We start from the raw sequence: 13,829 nt of genomic DNA, 5'->3' as shown, positions 1-13,829 counted from the left end.
TACCACACACCTGAATGCTCCAGACCAGCAAACTGCTGAAACTTCTGCTTTTATAGAGGTGGTCACACTTGCTGATGATCAATTAATCAGGGGCATCTGATTAGCAGCACCTGCCTGCTATTTACCCTCTTAATTACTATGGAAGCAGTAAGGGTGTACTTAGTTTTTCCACACATGGCTTCTCAATTTTGGCTTTATTTTTGTTAAAAAAAATCATGACACAGTGAAATATGTCATGTGTTGTTGTTCATCTGAGGTTGTATTTACCTGATTGAGACCTGCTAAGGATCAGATGATTTTTTTATGTCCTGAAACTATAGAATTCAAAGCGGGTGTACTTTTTCACATGACTGTATATACAGATTTATAAATTCAGTATATGGGCATTGTTTTTACAGTATATATAAACAAACTGCACATAATGTATGTTACATTAATACATATGTCTATTGTATTGACTTTATAAATCATGTGATTTGTTGCATAACAATTTCTGTTTTTCAGATATACTGTATTTCATGCACTCTCTGATCCAACTTATGCTATTAACTTAAGTCTTAAGACGTGTAAGAATAAATCTCTGGAAGTTATGAACTGAACATATATTCAATCTGAGTGAGATCATGATGAAATCCATAAATCTGAGCGTGCAGCGGGAACAGGGACCTCTTGTTTTAGGGAGACAAAGCTTACATTTCAGTGTGAAGCTTCACGAGTGAGCAGTTTTTTTTTTTTCTTGTTGAGAATATTGGGAAAAGCAGTGCGATACGGAAAGTGAAACCGGGAGTCGGGACATGATGATCATGTACGAACACGAAGGGCTGAGGCTGCGGTGTGACGCGCGAGACGACGGGACGTAACGCAACACACAATGTCACCTCCTCTGCGAATTCCACCATACATCACATGTCATATCACACATACACATGTCACTTGTTACAGCAACCCCCACCCATACACAGCAAGAAAGCAGAGTGAGTGCAAAGATCGACGGATCCGAGGTTGGTGGTAACAAAATCATCAAACTGTCTCTGTGTGTTAACAAAGACGCAACTTTACAAGCCGCTGCCACTGTTTGTTTACTCAGGAGTGACTGGTAAACAACAGCCAGACTTCACCTTGGTGAAATTAACCATACGGAAAACAAAATCATGGTGCCGGCGGATTCACTTGGGATGCCATGGCAGTGAGGCTCCTCTTACGGGACAGAGCTGCTGACTGTTCTTGTACCGCTGCGATGGTGTCAAATAAGCCACTGAAACACACACGTACACGCGCTACATTCCCTTCCATGATATGTGTGTATGATCATGTGCTGTATGTCCACGCGCAGCGACGGTCGATACCTGGCTTCATGCTGCTCAATCATTCCTGCCCGACCGACTCCAAGACCCGCACTCCGCCGCCTGCGCTCTGCGACCACGTGACCTGCGCGCTACCCAGCGCCGAGCCAACGCTTTATCTGAGTGGGGGGGGGGGGCCTGCGGGCTATGACGTGTCGTGGCGCGAGGCATCGGTCTTCTTCGGTGGTGTTTCACTGGCGGAGGGCGAGAAGCGCGCGCTCTTTCTGCTTTGTGGACTGGGTTGCTGAGACTAAGGCCACAAACATCATGACAGCGTTTACACCTTAAATATTCAATCCAGTTTTTTTTTTTTATAGAGCACTCTTCTCACAGTGATACAGCGCTGAACAAAGGGATCAGACAAATAAACAAATAAGATAGTTGGCTAGACTTACTAGAGTACTACATTATCCATGCAGTTACCAAAGGTATAAGTATGCCTACCGGTCAATGGGGGAAAGGAACAAAAAACTGCCAGCTGAAAGTCAAGAGAGAAAAAAAAACCTCTGGGGGTCCAAGTGCCAGTGGCTGCCTGCCCCTCCCGGGAATTCTAGACTATTAAGTGAATTTACAACTAATGTAGATAAGTGTTAACTTGATGTCCCAGTTCACATAGGTATCTCTTGTCCATCATGGCAGGTGCTAACCAGCCTCAGTCAGTGTGGGGTGCTGGTATTATGGCTGGCCAACCTCATCAGGTCTTATCATAGGGAAACAATGCTCAGCTGGAAAGAACGTGTTGGTAAATGATGACTTAATGATTATAGAGGTTAATACAGAAGGAAAAAAGCACAGCGAACAAGAATTACACTGGTTATTGATATGTCAGAGTGAACATGTAAGTCTTTAGCCTGGATTTAAAGATTGAGACAGATGGGGCATTCCTGTCAGTAAATGTCAATCCAATAAAACACTCCGACAAGGTTTTCAAATCTATTGAGTTGGATACTATAGTCAGCAATATCAAATGTAGCACTCAAGTCCAGTAACATAACAACAGAGATTTGACCAGCCTCAGAGTATCCCAGCATCCATCATACTCTCTACTTTGGTCCAGGCCAGTGTAAGGGGTCCTGGCAATGTTAATATTAGATACTGTCTGCATCATTTCATTGGCTTTGACTTAGTTCCTATAAGAGAAATTACTGTGCTAATTCACTCAATGAAATGTACTACCTGTCCTTTAGACCCAATCCCCACTAAATTACTTAAAGCCCCAGTTTCCCCTTTCATGGAACCTATTGTCAATATCACTAATAGTTCATTACTTAATGTCTGTGATCTGTACACTTCTAAAGCCACCATTATTAGACCCCTACTAAAGAAACTGGAAAATATTTTCTACATCCATTCCTCATTTAAGGGGGTTAATTTGCTCTGTTAGGCATGCATTCTCATTGTGAGGTGTTCAAATTGTTATAATCAATATTTCTTACGGAAAAAAATATTACTTCATGGATGAATGTCACCTAAAAAAATAATTAAAATACCAGACATTTTTATATGACAATAACACAAACATATTGTAATATTTCTAACAGCTCTAATATTATTTTTACCTTGCCTTTTAATGTTTTATTTTCATTCATTCATCCCTTTTGAATAACTGCGAGTCCAGTGCAGGGTCAAGAAAGTCCAGTCTATAGGGTATGCAACAGTGTACTTCCTACATGGAGAATTACTGAGTTATAAGTTTTATTTTTTGTAATTATTCAAAGGACCTGAGTTTGAATCACAGCTCCTGCTGTTGCACCAACAGCCAAAGTACCTACACTGAATCGATACACTAAAAATTACCCAGTTTTATAAAATCACTGTGAGTCTCCCTGGAGAAAACTGACAAAATTATTGCAAATGTAATAACAAAAATATGGTGAAGAATGAGCACATGGGCCATCAGAATTTGCCTTACTTCTTTCTCACTTTCTACTACTAAGCTGGGAGAAGAGTAAATAGGCTGTTATTAATACACTGGTTAGTTGTTCACAGGTGTTTGGACAGTCCAGCTCTGCCCCCCTTTGCCACACACACACACACAATACTGTATCTCCATTTTTGTCCAGTCATTTAATCAGCTATGGACTTTGATCCTTTCTCTTGACACAAGATTCTTGTTCTGCACTTAGTAATGTCTTTTAGTTCTATCACAAACAAATGGATGCCAAACCCCAGTACACAAGTCTAACATAAGCACTTTAATAAAGAACTGAGTAATAGATAACTCAGGGACGAGAACTTGAACTCCTGCAGACAACTGCTTATGCCAGCAGATAAAATCTGCTGCTTCGGCATTGAGAAATTGACCACAGCTGTACAAAAGTAATGTGCTGCTTAGGAACCACATGAAAATTGCTACATTTCAAGAATGTACATTTTGAAAAAATAAGCAAAATGTCTTTAAATTTTTTTTTTAATGTTATTTTTAACAGTACAGGTCTCTTAAGTTGAATCACTCATAAAGCACAGACATGTGTAATGAACCAACATTTATTATAACACTGGTATATTAACACTCAGACACAAAGTTCTTCTAAAATATTTAATATACTCTTTTCCAAGTAAAACACACATACTGTACAAGACACAAGGACAGAGTATGAATTTTATTCTTTGATGCTGTTACATACCACCAGTGTTGGAGTGTACAGATGCTGAGTAAATAGTCTACAAGTAAGACAAACTTCAAAACAGATAATTTATAAGGAAGTTAGAGACCGGAGGTCACACAGCAGATGATCTCTTCTCTTTGTAAGTTGTCATCATTTTCTTGATCTCTGCTATTGCCTTTCCGGGGTTCAGTCCCTAAAGGAAACGAGAATGAAAATGGAATTATGTTACTGTGAAGTATACACCTGTTTTAATCATTTAGTTTTGGTTATTTCCTAGTTGCTTTTAGACATCACTCCAAATGAGCTCCTCTGTGTATAGCCTAGTCAGTGTCCAGGAACCAAGAATTAAACCTCTATATGGAGCATGACACCTAAAAGTTCAATATACTATCTACCCAAGATGGAAAAACCAGCAACTACCTGTCAGAGTACAAAGAAACAGAAAAAGGTTAGGTTGCTAAGCAACCCCATAGCATGGCAGGACTGGCCTTTGTTGAGGTTGAATTAGCTGTTTGCATTTTTGTAATATTGTGGCCCTTTACCGTATTTGCATAACCACAGAATCCCTGCATTTTCAAATTACATAAACGTAACTGCGCCAAAGAAGCGTCATGGGCTGCCTTGTAGATGGCTACAGACCTTGGGGCAAGTTTGGGTGCAGTTCATAATGGTGTGACAGCGGTATAGGGAAAAGGGATCCTGAAGTTTGGATAGGCGCTCTTCTGTGAAATCATCACGCGAGTCAATCATCCAGCGGTATGCCTATGAGGGGTGTCATGGAAATGCATCATTGCCTTGTATCACAATAAAAGCACATGACACAATTAAAGGATACTGCAGTGGAAAATGTGTCACAGAACCAAAGGATCATTGCAAAGGCATCCTAGAAAAGCACATTATACTGGTATTTATCACACACACAGTATTCTCTCCAGTGTACAGACCTGCATGAGGACAGCAGGGCCCAGGTACTTGTCCCCATTCCACCAGTAGCTGGGGCAGCTGGTGCTACAGCAGGCACACAGGATGCACTCATACAGTCCATCCTGGGAACATCAGTTATTATATCACAAGGCAGTTCCCTTCATTAATTACTCTATAACACTCTGTGGCTACCTACCCGTACTAGTTCAACACTTTCATAGCTGTTACATATTACACAGTTAACACATACTCTCACAAACTAAACATATACTAGTATTCAAAAGTTTGGAATGACCCAGAAATTTTCATGTGTTTAAAAGAACAGACTTTTTTTTAAAAAATCAAGGTCCCATTGAACTGATTTAACAATAGAGGAAAGACTTTACTACTAATGGATATTAGTGCTTCAAATGCCTGATTTACAGTATAACTTATTCACATGACTGCAGAGCCCACTGTCAGCAGCCATTAATCCAGTGTCCTAATGGTAAACTCAGATGGTAAGGGTCCTAATGGTAGAGAAACCTTTGTAATTGTGTTAGTACAACTGAAACTAATATTCTTTTCAAGAAACCAAAGGCATTGTCTTTCCTAAGGTTGCAAGGTACTGGCATTCCTATAATGCAATTCTGGGTTTAAAAATGGCCAAAACAAAACAGCTTTCTTAAGAAACACGTCAGCGTATTGTTTTGCGAAATGAAGGTTAATCCATGCCACAATTATTCAAATTGCCAAGAAACTCAAGACTTCATACAAAGGTGTCAGCTATTGTCTTGACAGAAGAGTGCAAACTGGATCTAACCAGGATGGAAAAAGAAGCAGAAGGCCCAGTTGCACAACTGAATAAGAGGATAAGTACATCAGAGTCTGCAACTTGAGAAACAGATGCCTTACAGGTTTTCAGTTGGCTGCTTTCTTAAATATTACATACAAAATACTATTGTCATCTGCAGTGAAAAGACACCTTTTGGGATGATGGCCTTAGAAGCAGAGTTTTAAAGAAAAAGCTATTTCTGTACCTGGCAAGTAAAAAAAAAAAAGATTAATACAGACAAAAGAACACAGACATTGGATGGTGGATGACTAGAAAAGAGTATTACGAACAAAGGAGTCTACGCCTTCACCATTGCAGGGGACAATGGTATTTAATGGTGCCTTGATAAGAAAAAATATCAGTTCTTTCAGAAACATTACAATTTCTGGGTGATTCCAAACTTTTGAATGGTAGTGTATTTACAATACTTGATGTTTACATATCAAAAGCACATATGAATACTACTATGCAGCAATGACTTTGCCATATACTACTACAGGAAAGCCACTTGCCTACAGTCTGATATCTGTTTTTCTGCAGGCTCACTGTTCCTGTGCGTATTTACGACACACCAAAAAGTCCAGTTAGTAACTGACTTCCTATCCCAATTGCGTTCCTAATTTGAGGACCCAGTGTAGAAACCACCCAGGCTGCATTTCCACCCTACCACAGCAGTAGGGTTTTTCCAGCCAAACCAACTGTATGCCAGCCTGTTGTGTCCAGATTAAGCAGCTCAACCTTCTCCATACCAGCTTCTGCCTGTCCTCCACAGACTGAAGATACTGCTCCTTGCCCTGCTTGGACTCATCCTTCTTCTTCAGGTAGGGCTCAATGGACTTGTACTGGGCATAGAAGTTACTCATGTCCTGGAATGCAAGACCCACAAAATATGATCAAACTACAATCTATAATCCTAACCAGACAAGGTGTTCTCCAATACTCACACACAAACTACATTTCACACACATTTTCTGAAACCACTTGTCCCATGTGGGGTCGTGGTGAGCCGGAGCCTAACCCGGCAACACAGGGTATAAGGCTGGAGGGGGAGGCGACACACCCAGGATGGGACTCCAGTCCGTTGCAAGGCACCCCAAGCAGGACTCAAACCCCAGACCCACCAGAGAGCAGGCACAGGCTAAACCTGCTGTGCCACCGTGCCCCCCAAAGAAGCAATTCTTATCATTATGCCACCGGCTGTCCCCTACACACAAACTAATATGGACAATTCAGTCTCTCAGTTACTCAGACGCTCAGGTACACAGATACTCACAGGTACAAGGTCCTTGACAACATACATGTGTGGCAGGGGGTAGATCTTTGCTGCCTTGCTGGTATTGGTATCGATCCTGTTCAAGCAGGCCAGCGTGTTGCCACCATTAATGTTCATAGCACAGGATCCGCAAATACCTGAAGAGCAGCACAGGACACAGATGACTGATGTAGGAGGTGCCTCCATGGACACTACAAATTTAACAAATCACTACAATGAAAGCACATCCCTTCACCAGATGCACTGCCAATGTGATGCTATTGCAGTGATAGCTCAAAGGAACCTGCTGACAGACTACATTTCCGATGGATCTTGCACCAGATGGTACCACTGAAACAATACTCTTTCCCAAACAACCAAACAGGACTGCCATTAGCAAACAGCACAAGTCATTGGCCTTCTGTATATAGACTGTAACAGAGGTTGAGCAGGGAACTGAAAAAACAGCCAACAGCACCAGTGGCATCTCATCTTTTCACTTGGTCCCTCACCTTCCCGGCAGGACCGGCGGAACGTGAGAGTGGGGTCAATCTCGTTCTTGATCTTAATGAGCGCATCCAGCACCATGGGACCACAGCTGTTGGGTAAAAGGGACAGCAAACAGCATGAAGTCAAGGCACATGGGTATGAAAACAAGTAGCAATGTTTCCTTCCTTACTTTCTTCTTCAATCCTCACAAAGCTGGTTTCCCTTCAGGGACATTTTAAAGCATTGACAAATTTTACAATGAATACAACATGCCTAGCATTAAAAGGAAATTCATATAAAAATTGATAATCCTTAATCAATATTCACTTTTTCATTACAGTCACACCCTGACACACAACCACTTGAGTTAGGAGAATTTAACTTTATGAGCAGTTTCCTCTAATGCTCCAACTTCAGCTTAGGAGACTTTTCTTTATTTTCTTTGGCTTTTTATGAGGACCATATTTGGATTTTGTGCACTCTGCAAACAAGCGAGCTGTATTTATATGGATGACTATCTGTAGTCCCAGTGTACAGTTGCACCCTGTGGTCATCTATAAAAATACTCCTTATTGAACAGGACATTACAGAAACTAACACACAGCACAGCTGAACCCCATGCAGGTCACTCCACACCATACAACCCTTGTCCAGCCTAGAACAGATGTCCCACAATGCAAACAGATTGAACACTAAACACTAGTAACAACCCAGAAGAACATTCTTCCCCTTATCAGAGTATAATGGAACTTGTAAATTCACTCAGCTATGTACACAGACAGTGTTGATGCAACGCACCACAAGGGAACTAAATTAGTTCTCCCCCTCAGCACCATCGTAAAATGTGTGGATGTTTTACTTATGTACTGTGCACGTAATGAACATTCACAACAGCTATTATGAAGATGGTATACATACAGTGTCAGAGTACTTAATGAAATAACTAGGGATACCTACTGATGTAATTTTGTCCATTTCAATGTGATTTGTTGGTTTCAGTATAAATAACTGCTCATTTTGGGATTCAGGAACCTATTACAAGTTTAACCACTGAAAGAAATGGTGATTATCTCTTTGATTTATGAGAATTCACCTATCAAAGTTTTTCAGGAACATATGACGTTTGCAAAAGTAAATTTTATGTTATTACATTATACACTTATTATTTACTCTTAAGGGGGGCAAGGAGGAGCAGCGGGTTTGACCGGGTCCTGCTCTCTGGCGGGTCTGTGGTTCAAGTCCCGCTTGGGGTGCCTTGCGAGAGACTGACGTCCAGTCCTGGGTGTGTCCCCTCCCCCTCCGGCCTTGTGCTCTGTGTTGCCAGGTTAGGCTCTGGCTCACCGCAACCCCACTTGGGATGAATGGTTTCAGCCAGTGTGTGTGTTTGTGTGTAATTATGTTATTTTATCCCATTACATATATTTTTCTTTTTATATTCTTATTTCATATGTATCATACATGTATTACAAAATATTGTATAAGCATTATGTAGTTATACATAACATTATGTAATATAGTGACGTATGACATGGCTGATCACTAAGACTCCATCCATCCATCCATCCATTCATCTTCCTCCACTTATCTGGGACCGGGTCGCGGGTGCAGTAGTCCAAGCAGAGCCCCCCAGACTTCCCTCTCCCTGCACACCTCCTCCAGCTCCTCTGGGGGAACCCCAAGGCATTCCCAGGCCAGCTGGGAGACGTAGTCTCTCCAACGTGTCCTGGGTCTGCCCCGAGGCCTCCTCCCAGTGGGACATGCCCGGAACACCTCCCCAGGGACACCTCCCCACTAAGACTCCAAAAAACCAAAAACTGTCTGAGAAGGATCAGTTCTTACACTCCATACAACAGCTCTGTCTATGGCAAAGGACAGACAGGTAATGCATGATGCAGATGTATAAGCCCTGTTCTTAGACCACTCCTACATGGCGGACAGGGCTCACCTCAAGGCCCTTGTCACACTCACCTGTTCAGATCAACCTCAAATGTCTGCATACGGGGCTTGTCCCCAGGGGTGTCAGGGTCCCACCGGTACACCTGGAACTTCTTCAGCCGGGGTTGTGTGGCTGGTGCTGCAGCAGCTGCTGTCTGCGCACATCGCATGATCTAGGAGATACACACAAGTGAGGGAGAGAAATGACAAAGCAGAGCTTAGTCTATGTGCAGGGAACCACAAAGAACTACAAATTGTACATGGAATATCATTACAACACTCCACACTCAGCAATCACATAACCCAAGCAGTGACACAGAAAAATAAGCACAAAATGAGGGGGAAAAAAAAATAGCCTTACTAATCAAACAATTTCCCTTATCAACCACTGAAGTGCGCATCACAACCCATATGCACAGCTGAATGGACGCCTACATGCTGGTTGGTCCCGCTCCTAAAGTAACAGTAATGTATTTATTAAAGTGTCACCAGTTACACCTAATTATTTAATCACCGCTGGCATTTCCCTTTTATGCCCGTACTTCTGAGAGACACTCATACACAACCCTGTATGTGATTGTGCTGTTTGTAGAGCATTTATTTATTGTTTCTTCAAGCTTTGAAACTGTATGTTTACAGTAAATTGTATGTTGAATAGGCTTATATTCCAACAAACCCATCATAAGTAAGCCAAACATTCCCATATATTACATGAACCATAAGGATATACAGTATAAACAATCCTTGCTTTTCTTCTCCACAGATGGCCTTCCCATCTGACGAGATCGGCCTTCCATCTTTTTGGGGGTCGTCCAGGTGGTCATTTTTGTTCGCTTGGGTACCACTCAGCTAGGAGTGTGGTCCTTTGGTTGTCCACTATTTGTACTGTGCCCTGCCCATCTCATCTTCTTCTGCCTGTATTGTACCACAACGTCGTTTACTCCACTGCTTTTCCCTCAGCGTGTCGTTGGTTACGTAGTCTAGGGATGTCACACAGACCATTCTGTGCTCCATTGCCCTTTCGGCAACCGACAACCTTTGCTGCTCTTTTTTTGTTAATGCCCATGTAGGGGCATAAACAAAAAATTAAATGATAAAATAATATGACAGGTAATGGTGTAGCCGTTGAAGGTCTAGGTGGTTGCAAGTAGTATGAGTTCTAAGTCAAGGACCACCTGTAGGTGCAAAGGTACTAGGCCAAATAAAAGCCTGACCTCATGTCTCAATTTTGCCGACTTTTCCTCCACGCCCCTTGGTAGTCGCAGGGACACATGACAGCAGTCACAGTCCCCCAACACAAGAGAAGGTGACCACCAGTGTGTGTTTGCATCAAAGTGTGACAAAAACCTATCTGCTCAGAACCAACACATTTACATTTTACATGACGATTATTTATTTCGGGGGGGGAGTAAAGGCGCAGCGGGTTTGGCCGAGGCCTGCTCTGTGGTTGGTCTGGGGTTCGAGTCCTGCTTGGGATGCCTTGCAGCACACTGGCGACCTGCTCTGGGTGTGTTCCCTCCCCCTCCTGCCTTGTGTCCTGTGCTGCCAGGTTAGGCTCCGGTTCACCGCGACTCCACTTGGGACAAGCGGTTTCAGACAGCGTGTGTATGTGACTTATTTATTTATCAGACACTTTTCTCCAAAGCAACTTCCAATGAACTCTATGTAGTGTTATGAGCCCACACACCTTATTCACCAAGGTGACTTTCACTGCTAGATACACTACTTACAACGGGTCACTCATCTATACATCAGTGGAATAGACACATACACGCTCTCTCTCTCACTCACACACTATGGGTGAACCTGAACAGCATGTCTTTGGACTGTGGGAGGAAACCAGAGCACCCAGAGGTAACCCATACAGACACGGGGAGAACATGCAAACTCCACACAGCGAATACGAACGAATAAAACGCTATAATTCAGTTATTTTACACTTTTGATTCGGTCACCTTTTTAAGTCTCTAAAGTCAACCAGGTAGCAGGGGGTCGTCAGCGCACCACCAGTGTGTTGTCTGCTCTACTTAGTAGACTACTAGTCTAGCACGTGCGTCTGTCTCGCGCTGAGATTATGCAGCAGCATGTGTCACCTGACACCTGTACACACAGCTCACACAGGTGTTGTTATCCGTTTTCGCGGCGATAAATCTGGACTGAAGAACACCGCGCAGGTCGGACAGAAGCCAGACCAAGGTTACTTTGCGGTGACTACCTGGATTCAGCTGGCCCTGAGCGCGCGCAGACACACACACTCAGACTCACTGCAACTGCTTGGTGAGGAGAGAGAGCCGGCGGATATATACACTTGAGGCACGAAACGGCTCGGTAGTAGGAATATTCGGAACGATACCCAAATACACAATAAAAACACTGTAGGTCCCAGGACATATCACACACACGACCGTGACGCCATCGCATCGAGGACGTCGTTGTGTAACATCATGATCATGTATCTCCTCCGTTTCTTGTCAACCCCCGAGTTCGTTTTTCCGATCACCGCTGCAGCCCCCCTCTGCCGCCTTCTTACCAGTGCGCCGGCGGGATGCCTGGCCGCCACGATGAGCCCACCGCGACTCAAGGTGAAAAACACAGCGGACATGTTCACAATCGAAGAACAAGGTCCCAAGTGCTCCAGTAGCCGCGCCTTCTGCTTACTTTTTCGTGAACGTCATTCGCTGAAATCAGGATTGCGTAATCTACGTCATCATTTTTCGCCGAGAGCGGTATTGTGTAATCTATACGTCATCAATGCTCGCCGAACGTATACGCGTAATTAAATATATAGTATTAATTTTTTAAAAGAACTTTATTGACAAAAAGCAGTAATTACAAAAATTTGGATCATAAAGAAAACACGGAACCAGATCCAAATACTGTATTACAAGAAACAACAATGCCAGAGGGAATACAGAAAGAAAAGAAAATTTACAAAAAAATTCACAAAATAAACAAGTACATAAATTTTCTATATATATATACACACACACACACACACATTTTCTGAACCGCTTGTCCCATACGGGTTCGCGGGGAGCCAGAGCCTACCCGGCAACACAGGGCGGAAGGCCGGAGGGGGAGGGGACACACCCAGGACGGGTATATCTATATCTATATATATATATATATATATAAAACAAAAATATACAGAAAAATTAAATAAAGACATTCATCACGAATGGGGAAAGATTTCAATAAAACTAAGGCTTTGGGGTTTTTAGAAAGTAAAATAGTGTTTTTATAATGTTTAATTTAGTGTTTAATATAGTGTGTAAGTGACGCAGAGAGAGTGTGTTCCATTGATGTATGGATCAGTAACCCATTGTAAGTAGTGTATCTAGCAGTGTTAAGTCACCCTCGTGAATAAGCTGTGTACGCTGGTAACACTACATAGTATCCATTGTAAGTCACTTTGAGAAAAGCGTCTGATAAATACACACACACACACACACACACACACATTGATAAATAAATAAATGTAAATATAATTTCTTTTACAAACGAGAAAGAGGATTTGAGTTACTAAATTTACACTTATGTATATAATATTTGGCAAATAAAAAGATAAGGTTAATTATAGGGTGCTTATCGTCATCTCTATCACATTTGTGAAATCCAAGCAAAACATGCTTAAAAGTAAAAGATAAATCTGACGAAAACCAGGCTTCCGCTGTATTGAGAAGGACCGACCCGATTTTTTGTGTGTATCTACACAACCAAAATTGGTAGAGAGCTGTTTCTGAGGGACCTTCACAAAATGAACACCTGGTGTCAATGCCTTTTCTAAGTCTTTGTATAAAGCATTTACGTGGGTAAAATTTGTGGATTAATTTATAGGAGACTTTTCTCGCTTTATTTGTCAAAAGGAATTTCACAGGTAACATCCATACGTTTGCCAAGGGATATTATCAATAAATTTATTCCAGTACGGGCCCACACATGGCACTCTAACAATATCCCTGTGGAACAAGGCTCTGATCGCTCTGTTGTTTCTGTGAAAACTGGTGAGAAATAGATCTACCCCACAGCAGAGGAACACAGATCCATGTCTGGAATGACAGGGGTTGAAGGAGGCTGTTAGTTTTTTAACAGCATGATGACACCTGATGGTGTTGCATCAAAAACTATGGCAAATTCCTTTGGCGTAACAGGTGTCTTGTACTTAGTCAGGAATTCATCAGAGCTTATTAGATGTCCACCAGAATTAAAGTGCTGTTTCAGCAATAAAACGTCATTTTTAACCCAGCTTTCAAGAAACAAAGAGTTGTGTTCATACAGAATATCCCTGTCGTTCCAGATGACATATTTACTTGGAGAGAAATTGTTTTTATAAGCCAGTGACCAAGCCAAGAGCACCTCTTTATGGAAACGACAGTTTGATGGGGATTTTACTACATTGTAATTACACATTAGGATAAATCGGAGGCCACCTATCTTAGTGAAGATATAATGAGGGATGGGAT

At 42.1% G+C, this 13,829-nt stretch overlaps 2 protein-coding genes across 2 annotated transcripts in view; both read right to left on the bottom strand.

Annotated features, from left to right (window-relative positions):
* atp13a2 (ATPase cation transporting 13A2) overlaps positions 1 to 1,418 on the bottom strand; it is a 48,421-nt gene extending 47,003 nt beyond the window's left edge. The window contains exon 1 of the mRNA XM_018742140.2: positions 1,347 to 1,418. Within this exon, the coding sequence (XP_018597656.1) occupies positions 1,347 to 1,356 (10 nt within the window). The 5' untranslated portion in view covers positions 1,357 to 1,418. The remainder of the gene's footprint in view (positions 1 to 1,346) is intronic.
* A 2,359-nt stretch (positions 1,419 to 3,777) lies between these two features.
* On the bottom strand, positions 3,778 to 12,047 carry LOC108928062 (succinate dehydrogenase [ubiquinone] iron-sulfur subunit, mitochondrial-like). The gene is made up of 8 exons (XM_018741834.2): positions 11,897 to 12,047; positions 9,400 to 9,539; positions 7,455 to 7,540; positions 6,964 to 7,100; positions 6,440 to 6,556; positions 4,897 to 4,998; positions 4,592 to 4,714; positions 3,778 to 4,145 (listed from the first exon to the last, which is right to left on the bottom strand). Exons 1-8 carry the CDS (start codon positions 11,966 to 11,968, stop codon positions 4,065 to 4,067), a joined length of 858 nt encoding a protein of 285 aa, XP_018597350.1. The 5' UTR covers positions 11,969 to 12,047; the 3' UTR covers positions 3,778 to 4,064.
* Positions 12,048 to 13,829: the final 1,782 nt, after the last annotated feature.

The sequence above is a fragment of the Scleropages formosus genome, chromosome 25, assembly GCF_900964775.1.
Source record: "Scleropages formosus chromosome 25, fSclFor1.1, whole genome shotgun sequence".
NCBI classification, from domain to species: domain Eukaryota; kingdom Metazoa; phylum Chordata; class Actinopteri; order Osteoglossiformes; family Osteoglossidae; genus Scleropages; species Scleropages formosus.
The sequence above is the reverse complement of the archived record's forward strand: the minus strand, read 5'-3'. Positions and strand labels throughout refer to the sequence as shown.

Coding starts and splice junctions, on each gene's coding strand:
- LOC108928062 (XM_018741834.2), bottom strand. CDS start 11,968: ATGTCCGCTGTGTTTTTCACCTTGAGTCGCGGTGGGCTCATCGTGGCG. Junction 7,101..7,454: donor CCGCCGGTCCTGCCGGGAAG/GTGAGGGACCAA, acceptor GCTGCTCTTCAG/GTATTTGCGGATCCTGTGCT. Junction 6,557..6,963: donor TTGTCAAGGACCTTGTACCT/GTGAGTATCTGT, acceptor CTTGCATTCCAG/GACATGAGTAACTTCTATGC.